This window comes from Juglans microcarpa x Juglans regia, chromosome 4S (genome assembly GCF_004785595.1).
Source record: "Juglans microcarpa x Juglans regia isolate MS1-56 chromosome 4S, Jm3101_v1.0, whole genome shotgun sequence".
Lineage (NCBI taxonomy): Eukaryota > Viridiplantae > Streptophyta > Magnoliopsida > Fagales > Juglandaceae > Juglans > Juglans microcarpa x Juglans regia.
This window is the reverse complement of record NC_054601.1, coordinates 6,463,370-6,474,257: the sequence shown is the minus strand read 5'-3', so window position 1 is coordinate 6,474,257 and position 10,888 is coordinate 6,463,370. Positions and strand designations below refer to the sequence as shown.

Sequence of the window (10,888 nt, the reverse complement as noted above, 5' to 3'; positions counted from 1 at the left end):
AATTGGTGGAGCCCAGCTCGGAGAAACAGTGGTTGGAAGTCAAGAAAGTGTAATATGTCTAAACTTTTTAGATTCAATTAGTAACATTGACATGACACTAATATTTGCATATTAATCCTTATAGATGCAATTTGATTTGGATGGATCACAACCGATGCCGATTGGGTTGGATGGATCACAATCGGTGCAAATTGGACTCCATGGATCACAACTGGTTCAACCATGGTTGGAAGGCCCAGAGAACTAATTTACATAATATTTGTATATATAGTTTATGTGGTTGGGTATTTTGCACATTTTTGTTGACATTAAATTGGATATGGGGCTGCTGAGCTATGTAATCACTGAATGTAAGTTGATTTTTTGTAATCACTTTTTGTAAAATGGGACCTGGATGGATATGAGCCATGTAATTACAACTTGTAAGTTGATTTTTTGTAAATGGCATCCGTAAATGTCACTTTGTAAATGGGACAGGTTTGTAAATGGGACAGGTTAATGCAGGTAGAATTTTTACACATATTCTTGTCACTTTGTAAATGTCACTTTTGGTAGATTATATTTCGGTGCATCCATTTCTTGAACAGATTTGGGACAGGTGCATTTATGAGCCATGTAATTCCATTTTTGAACAGATTTCACCCAGGTGCATTTATGAGCCATGTAATTACAATAGAAAAATGCAAATTATAGTCCGGTGCATCCATTTCTGGACAGATTTCACCCAGGTGCAGAAAAAAATTGGTTTCAAACAAGAATAGATTCACCCGAATGTGCCTACACAAGTAATTAACATAAAAATATAAAATAAAAATAAGAATGTGCCTACACAAGTCAAACACGGTAGCTTCATCCAGTTTCTCCCACAAGTCATTAACATAAAAATAAAAATAAAGTGTTGACTTACACTTTGAAAATATTCTGAGTGTCTTAATCTACACAATCAGACTAAGTTCTAACATCACCAACATATAAACAATTTAGATGCACATATCAACTAACTTCTAACACTAATCCTAAGTCACTTATCGACAAGACAAGTAACATGCTACAACAAATGCAAATGCCCAAGTCGAAGTAGTGTGCGTGAACGTATTAATTCAGCTTCGCGTACAACAAGCGCCATCTCCTTGTTCACAACCTCCTAATTTCTATGGGATAGCGCCATCTCTCTTATCTCGATCTCATCTGCTCTTTTACAGAAATCAATCTTGCTCTTTTCGATATTGTCGAGTATCTTCTTCAGCTCTTTCTTGGTTCTTAACAGTTCATTGTGAATTTCTCGAAGATCGGACATCCTGTATTCATCCCCTCTACCCACTTGAAATACTTACAATATGGTAATCCCTAATCATTTTAAACATATTTTGGAAACATATTAGATGCACATAATATTGAAAATTTTATTAAACATGAATGTATTACCTTTGTGTTGTACTTAGGACACCCTAAGAAGGGTCGTCCTGGATTTCTTGTAGTAGATGAGTATCTCACTTGAGCTTCAACTTCACAAAAGCATAATGGTTGACCCATACTTCGTTTACCAAAAGATGAAGAAGAGTCCGTGGTGGATGATGACATATTTTTAAATTTAATCCAATACAATTTTCAAAAAAATAGAACAACCAAGTGAATAAATAATCACCATTTTAGTTGCTTGCTACCATAAATACAGTAAGCAGAAAATATTAAAATGCCATTACATCCTAATGCATATTATATTAAATATTTCATCCCACCTTAACTCAAACACAACATAGCCCCATCCCACCATTTAGAGTTGACCACATATATCCTAACAACATGATCTAAGACAACAAGAAAGAAGCAGAAGCTAATTATAATATACTCATAGTATCAATTTCGGCCTTGATGTTTGGAACCTGCGCATAATAATATAAAATGACCAAGAAGGAATGCTTCCATTATGGACAGCTAAGCAGTTCCATAAGTGCTGCATATAGAGTTCCATAAATTTAATTGAATATCAAATGCTTCAGGCTACAAACCAGGGAGAATAAAGAAAAACTTTTGGACTGCATATGCAATTGATCAAAATCTTGCATTATTCATGGAATACCACACATACAAAAGTATTAAGACTTACTAATATAGTAGTTGTCAACAAACCAACACAAAGATTTTGTAACCAAGTGAAAACCTACTTCAAAAAAATCTCAAATCCTAAAACCAATTTGAGGTTAGCGAATCCAAAGGTATCTACTTCAAAATCTTTGTACCCTCAGAAGATCCAACTTACAACCACGAAAAATGACCTGTTCACCTACCATTGCAATGTCTCTTTTAGTCGAAAAACTATGAAAATATGCCAAAAAATCACAGTATTTAGCAACCAACCATTTTAGTTACAATTTGAAATGCATTAAACAAAACAGAGCAAGGGGAAAAGGTTCAACACAATCCAACATCACAATATTCAGCAACCCTAAAATCAAGCGACCTAAATTAAACATAGAAAATACCTGGTCAAGTACCTCAAAGAAAGTAGAAGAATTTTTTAGGGAGAAAAATCTACAGAGAAAAGGCTGTGGGAAATTGGTGGTTCGCTAGGGTTCGTGCCTTAGGGTTTCAAGTTTCGTGGGAAGGGGGAAGACGATGGTAGGGCACAGTTGGATCCACGACAGCGAAGATGAAATACGAAGAAGATCCCTTCACATTTGCCGAAATGAAGCTTTTCATGGGTTAGGGTTTCGGGCTTTGTGGGAAGGGGGAAGATGATGGCACGACGACCAAGATGAAATACGAAGAAGATGAAGTTGAGAATGCTAACCTGTTTTCGTGGTGAAGAAGATGGGAAGCAGAGAGGTCTCGCCGTGGTGAAGCTCTTTGTGGGTCAGAAGCAGAGAGGTCGCTTGCGCTTGTGACGAAGGGGAGTGTTCGCTTGGATTTCACAAGTTGAGGGCTGCAAAAGAAACGCAGCGTTTTTGGCCTCCACGTGGAGGCCCGTGTACATGGGGGGTACCTCTCCCGAGTGCAAATAGATTTTTTGTAATTCAACAAATGTATCAGTTGGTTGTGGTGGTAGAAAGACGGTGAAGTTGACTATTCTGATGTATTTTGTAGGAGAATTCAACTTCTATTGTTTCCATATTCTCGTTTAAGGAAAGTATGAACATAATTGGTTAAAGAGCCGAAAAAATACAATTGTCATAGACACCAAATGAACACCGGCCATTGTACAAGCGGGTGGGGGTTTCCACATGCCACGTCGGGAATGAAGTGGGATCGACCATATTTTGAAGAGTCGAGACCAAAAAATCCATCAATATCCTTGTGTAGTTGATGGAGGCGCAAATTCGCGGTAGCGCATGAGCCACACATGCTGGTCAGACAATGCCAATTCTTAGTAGCAAAAAGGTAATTTATCAAGCATTTTCTGACTTAATAGAAAAAAAAAAGCTGAAGAAAAAAGAAAATAAAATTAATTTGTAAATATGGAAACAAAAATAATAGATGGAAAGTAAAGGAAGAGAGAAGGGAGAAGCTCTCCATGTAATATCCTTGGAGGGGATATTTTCATCCCCTCTGGGTCGGTCTAATCGAGATCCTAAAGCTCATTCTAACCTGAATAGCGCCCTTCCAGTGTGCCCAAGAGGCAAGAACCATCAACACAGCCAACCCACAAGCCGTACAAGACCTACCAGCCCATGGGCCCCTGAGCCAGCAAGCCCGTGTCGACGTGGGTAGACAAGACCCACCAATTTTGGCACTTCTCTACAAGAACACCTTGCATTTAAAGATCTTATATTGCAAACGAACGGGTATTGCAGACCACACCCTTGGCTCTGATAGAGTGCACGGTAAGTGATCGCCTCGCCCACATGCCGTCAAAGCATAACCCAAGATACCATGCTGCATTAAAGACTACGACCTGACGCTTGTGCTCGAGACGCCTACCCCTGACATAGGATACGTAATGTCTCCATGATATCTAGTATAAAAGTCAGACACCATATAACAATGGACTCTCTTGAATTTTAGAAGAAAATACTCTAAGGAATATATATTAACTTTGGCATTGGAGGTTCCCAAAACAATTCTGAACCCCCATTTTCTCTGTGTTGCAGGTGACTGAATGAATCCATTACCCTAGGTGCAAACCACATCATCAACAATTCTCATAGTCTGTTCCGATAATATATACCATTTGCTTCACTTGCGAAACTGAAAGTACAAGTTCATTTGATCCAAAATTGTTCTAAGCACTGAATTGGAATGTGCATTAAAAGAATAGAGGCACACCTACGAGGCTACTATGAGAACCTTGGAATTCACAAGAAATGGACTGCCTATTCTCACGGCTTAAATGGCTGAATCCACAAAACCATAAAAGAAAGAGTTCAAGCCACGAGTATATATATATTGGAAAATGCTAGTCTTCCCGTTGGTTGTTTTCGTTGAAAGTTATCGTAGAGACTTTTTTATTTATTTCTATTTTTTTTATCTAATGATTAAATAAGTATTTTTTAATAATATTGTTATTTTTTTATTTTTTAAAATATTTAAAAAGTGTTAAAAATACGTGAAAAAAAAGCAAAAAAAAAATAATAATAAAAAAAAGCTGACTGGAGCCCCAAGCGGGAGCTCTCAGCGGTGGGAGTATCACCACCCTATATATAATTTTTTAAGGAAAATGTCATTATTCATTCATTCATTAAGAGAAACTTATATCCATGATCTGATACATGTGGAGATATTCTCATTTTAATTATTTGGAGCTCTACCAGTACATTACTGGATTGGTCTAGACTTCACTACTGTTGATACTTTTTACAAACAAACGTCTAAAAGACAGCATTCTGCCTAAACAGAAACTCGACTTCACCGTTCATAGAAATGGAAGACTCAATCTCTACGGACAAACCGTCCAAAAGACGAACTCCTTTTTTTTTAAAACAAGAACGAAAAATGATGGATTACAGTTTGGATCAACTCCGGTAGACTTTGACGGCACGTGAAGGCAACAAGCTTGTCTCTTTTCAGCCACAAAAGTGGTGGTGATTCTAGTGATCTGGCGCGTGTGGCACATGAGGACCACGCGCGGTGATTTCAGCAAAACCGCCACTATCCCTTAAACAATTTCCAGATTGAGAGTTTTCTTGTGTTGCGTGTGTCTCTCGAGAGTTGCTGTAAAACTGTAAATTTGATTTTTTCAACCTTGAAGGAAGAAAAATAAATTAAGAAATGAGGGAAGGAGAGAAGGAGAAGAATGAGTAGAAAGAAGAAAAGAGGGAATGATAAAGGACAAGTATTGGATAAGTATTACTTCTCTTATACGACTAATTTAAATCCTTTAGAAATGATTCAACATAATATGACACTTATTTTTAACATTTTATGTAAATGAATTGAACTAGTCCACATAATCCATTTGACCTGATGAATATAATTTCATTTAAAGTTAAAATTTATATTTATTAATAACCATAATATTTTAAAAAAATAAGACTACCAACTATTAAAAAATATCAATATTTTTCAGATTTTAATATATAATAAAATCAATATGACAAACCTAACAATAACAAATATGAATATAGGTACAGAATTATATTTCCAACAATAAAGAAAAATAAACATATTGAGAAATATCATGTCACAACAAATATGAATATATGTACATAATTACATTTTGAGATAAAATTTAAATGGAGTATTGCGGGTTGATTTCAAATTAAATGAGTTGAATTTTTATTTTATTTTTATAAAAATTTCTCCTTTGAAAGATAATTCATATTAATGTCTATATCATATATATATATATATATAGTAATTCACACAATCGCATGCATGCAGTTGAAAAGTAACAGAGAAGTAGTGACATATTGCTAAGGTTAAACATGATTTTAACTCAACTTTCAATTGATGGACATACTGATCTCAGTTACACTATTTTTTGCTTCTAAAATTGTTAAAAAAAATGAGGTTTTTATGAAGAATACACTTGAATTACAGTCTTTAATTATTAATTAGAATAACAAAGGGAGATACTAGTCAAAATGCTTTAGCCTTTTTTTTTTTTTTTTTTTTTTTTTGTTTTGAAATCTCTAAATGATTTCAAAATGCTTTAGCTAGAAGTAAATAAACGGTCCAAATTATAGTTGGACGGTTGAAACATATGATTTCTTTATCAGAAGACTTCGGGTACCGTTAAAAATCATCTCCCTAACACCAAACCCACACCTCCCACCTGAACTCGCCCTGCCAGTTGGCTCTTGTCCAAGCATCTACTAACTAACTACTATTACCTTTTTGTTTATTGTTTTTCCTCGTACCAGCCAGGCCAGCCAAAGACCAAAGGCCAAACCAATAACGGAATTAAATTAAAATAAATAAAGACAAAATAGAGATTGAAAAAAAAAATAAAAAAATAGGAAAGTAAAAACGACAGTGCGTTGTCGACTACTGCAGCGAGGCTGGTATCGCACCCATCATCACCGTCAGAGGGGAAAAAAGAAAAAAAATAGAGAGAGATAGTCAGAAAAAGAGAGAGTTCGGACTCTCTCTCTCTATCCTTATCTCTCTCCTTTTCTGCTTTATCTTTGCAGATCCAATGAGAAGAAAGAACAGTCCCCACATGAATTCAAAATTATGCTTTCAATCAGACTGATTGATCCCTTAATGTAATTAACCTTCCTCACTTTTTTTTTTTACACGTTAAATCTCTTAACTTTTCAAATTTCACTTACAGAGCTCTCTCTCTCTCTCTCTCTCGCTGTATATATGTGTATGTGATTATCTGCTTCTATTTTTTTTTTTTGTATCTTCCAGAGAGTGTCGTCTTTCTCAAAGTTGATCCAAACCCTAAAAGGGAAAGGACAGGAGAAATGGCGACGAGGGGTAGTAGATCAGAGAAGGTGAAGAGGATTTTCCAGCAATTCGATGCGAATCGAGACGGGGGTCTCAACAGGGACGAAATGGAGGCTCTCGTCGTGGCGGTGAACCCTAGGGTTAAGTTCAGCGAAGAGCAAATCAACGCCATTCTTGACGAGGTGTTTAGGACATACGGCGAATTCATCGACGGCGAGAAGGGCTTGACCTACGAGGGGCTTTTGCGGACTTATGACGACGGTGCTGGCGACGTGGACCGTGACTTCGACGCGCTGGAGCTCGAGCTCAATTTGGAGGAGAATATTAAGGGTATTTCTGGAGCGTCCTCGTCTTCCATAGCGGATGAGCGCGCCATCGAGTCCCAGAAGAAGCAGAGGACCGCGGCGTGGGCGGTCTCGCCCAACCACGGCATAGTATTCGATGACACGTGGAAAATCGTCGACGATTTGGAGATTCTGATCAAGAGGTTGAAGGCTAAGCAAGCCAAAGATGGGAAATTGAAAGGGGATAATTTCGACGCGTACTCGGACGCAGGGTGGTCGAGAGAATTGGGGCCTTCGACGGAGATTTCGGACAAAAGGGTATTCTGGGAAGAGTCTGGGCATGACTACGTGCTGTTTGTGAAGGAATTGGGGGTTCTGAGAAGCCGAGCCGACGGGGCGAGGTCGAGAGAGGAGGCCTTTGATGGCCACATGGCCATTGGTCGAGCTTTGTATGAGCACCAGCTGTTTAGGGAGGCTTTGGTCAGTTTCAAGAGGGCTTGTGAGTTGCAACCCGTGGATGTGAGGCCTCATTTCAGAACTGGGAACTGCTATTACGTACTTGGCAAATATAAGGAGGCCAAGGAGGAGTTTTTGTTGGCGCAGGAGGCAGCTGAAGCGGGCGGGAACCAGTGGGCCTATTTGCTTCCGCAGATTTATGTGAATCTCGGTATTGCGCTGGAAGGCGAAGGTATGGTTCTAAGTGCTTGTGAGTATTACAGGGAAGCTGCAATTCTTTGTCCTACGCATTTTAGAGCTTTGAAACTTTTGGGAAGTGCTTTGTTTGGAGTCGGGGAATATAGGGCGGCCGTGAAGGCCTTAGAAGAGGCTATATTTATGAAAGCAGATTACGCCGATGCATATTGTGATTTGGGTTCGGCTTTGCATGCTATTTGTGAGGATGAAAGGGCAATCGAGGTGTTTCAGAAGGCTATTGATTTGAAACCTGGTCATGTCGATGCTCTGTACAATTTGGGTGGGCTTTATATGGACTTGGGCAGGTTTCCAAGAGCTTCTGAGATGTATACTAGGGTCTTAGCTGTGTGGCCGAATCATTGGAGGGCACAGCTCAACAAGGCTGTATCCTTGTTGGGGGCTGGGGAAACTGAAGATGCTAAGAAAGCCTTGAAGGAAGCTTTGAAAATGACAAACAGGGTTGAGCTGCATGATGCAATATCCCATTTGAAGCAACTGCAGAAGAAGAAGGTGAAGTCTAATGGGGGCAATGGGGAGGGGGCATTTGTAACTGTGGAGCCCTCAAAATTTAAGACTGTGGGGGAGAACACTATGTTGAGACCAGACTTGGCTAATGCTCTTCAAATTAGGGCTTTCCAGAGGATTACTAGGTTGGGTCGCTGTCATGTAGACCTTCTGATGAAGGAAATGCTTGATGGTGACGTGCCGGTGTCCTATTCTGGTAGTGGTGTTCCTGAGAAATCCATTCGCAAGCCTAAATTGGAAGAAGTTCTTCACCGTTTACTCAGTTTTCTAAAGCCCGAGACCTTCCAAGGAGCTGTCAAAGCCATAAACGAGAGGATACTCTCTGTTCTGGATGATGCAGGCTCAGGCAGGGTGGATTTGGGCATGTTTTTTGCAGTCGTGGCCCCCATTTGTGGTGGCCCTCCAGATAAGCGTAAACGTGTTGCTTTTGATGCACTTTTGTGGCGTCCTGTGAATGAAGGCATTTCCCAGATTAAAAAGGTTGATGCTGCTAGATACATCAAATTGTTGAGGGCTATTTATGTCCCTTCTCATGGGGTTAGTGAGATGCTGGAGGTCCATGGAGAAATGGATGCCTCAAACTCGTTGGTGTCTTACACCGAGTTTCTTGTAATGTTTGATGATCCTGACTGGGGGTTTGGTATCATGCCCACTCTGTTGAAGCTTGAAACCAGGGATAGGAACCGGCATGGCCAGCATGTTTGTTCAGTTTGCCGCTATCCAATTATTGGGTCCCGCTTCAAGGAGATGAAATCTTATTTTAGTCTATGTAATCAATGTTACAGCGAGGGAAAGGTGCCTTCTACCTACAAGCAGGAAGAGTACAGATTCAAAGAGTATGGAAGTGAGGCTGAAGCAATGAAAGATAAGTGCATGTGCTTTAATATGCAATCCCGTAATGATCCTTAGCTAGGATACTTGGGTAGTTCTTCTGTATTATTCCATCGGGTTGTTCTAGCTGCCAAGTGTGAGATATGTAGTCATCAATGTGTTCAGCAAGCATCATGCCTTTGTATGATTAAATGTTTCGAGTGGTTGAGCTGATACTGCTGTTCTCTAATAGCTACCAAAGAAACTCCCTTCCTTTCCCTATTTTCATCCCCAAACACTTGAGAGGTGTACATTACCTTTATGGCTTGTGATTCTTTATGTAGAGTTTATTTTGAATTGATTTAAGTTCAGGTATGGATGTCGGTGGCTTTCTGTCAAGTGTATTGTTATAAGCCAAAAATTCTACTAGCAAATGGAGATACAAATGTCTGTATTTTGGCACTTACGAGTTATGGGGTGATTCTCTTTGATAATTTAATTAGTCTCACTATCTTTTTTGCATTTGAACATAAGTTGACATGATTGCAGTGCTAGGTTTTTGTCCATAGATACTAATCAAATCGGATCTTTATAATGACATATCAATGAGCATTGTCATTCATTATGAGAATTAGCATAACCTTTCATATTTTCATTAGAACACGAGAATAAGGAGTCTCAAGAGGGATGAGTATGTTCTGTAGTGGAGGGCTGGAACATGAACTAAAGCTTGTAAATCTTATCACGTTAGTATTGGAGAATCCAATGATGGTCAATGTTGTGGATCACTAGGTTACTTGCAATTTGTCTCATCCCTTTCCTCTAAAAAGTTGGTTTTCTGAGGTTATATGCTAATTGCTGTCTTATTTGGTTCAAGGTGAAGTTTTTGTCTGGTTAGTGGCCTATCTATCATCTGCAGGAAGCATTTTTGTCTGAGCGGTCAAGGGCAGACATGACTATAATCAATCAAGCAATTGATTTATGCAATGAGATCCCATTGGACTTCCTGCATCTTCATTGCTTACCAAAAAGAAATTCCTTGTTCTAGTGTTTTAACGTCTCGTCTCGTCTCATCATTATAATTTTACTAAATTTTCATACAAAATATAATAAACAATTCAACATTTTCAAATTCTAAAACAATAATAATATTCTAACAATATTTTATTTAACTTTTATCTAAAACTATCTCATTTCGTCTCATTATCCAAACTGCACCTAACTGCACCTAGTCTGTGTTTTGTTGCCTTCTTGCTGCAGTAGGAGGATCCCCCGACAATTCTGGAATGTAGTAAGTTAGTAACACATAAGACTCAACAGTAATGCAATTTTAGTCATGAAAAATCCTTCCAAAGACGGGAAAACCAGCCGGAAAAGTGAAAAATGAAAAATAGAGGGGGAGTGGGGTTGGGGTTTGGTAACTAAAAGGTTAGAAAATTATAACGATGCTCGGTTTGTAAAAATCTTTTCAAACAAGACAAAAGGTTGTTATGATCTAATCATGGGTTCAGACGACGGAAATCATTATCAATATCAGTTTGGCTAAAACTAATAAATTTCGACTTTTTTTTTTTTTTTTAATAGTTTGTTGCATCTGACTTAGGTGGTGCCATATCATTTAAATCCACAAAAATGTGTCTTCTCTCCATGAAACTGGGTCAGTTGTGTAATTTCAACTCCAATCTTTTTCAAAATAAAATAAGAAATGACCTGTTTTAATAGTTTTAATAAATTATCAGAGTCTC

General features: G+C 38.4%; 1 protein-coding gene across 1 annotated transcript; it reads left to right on the top strand.

Moving 5' to 3' along the window:
* Positions 1-6,475: 6,475 nt before the first annotated feature.
* LOC121262843 (uncharacterized TPR repeat-containing protein At1g05150-like) lies at positions 6,476-9,637 on the top strand. The gene is made up of 2 exons (XM_041165486.1): positions 6,476-6,644; positions 6,793-9,637. Exon 2 carries the CDS (start codon positions 6,849-6,851, stop codon positions 9,240-9,242), a length of 2,394 nt encoding a protein of 797 aa, XP_041021420.1. The 5' UTR covers positions 6,476-6,644; positions 6,793-6,848; the 3' UTR covers positions 9,243-9,637.
* Positions 9,638-10,888: the final 1,251 nt, after the last annotated feature.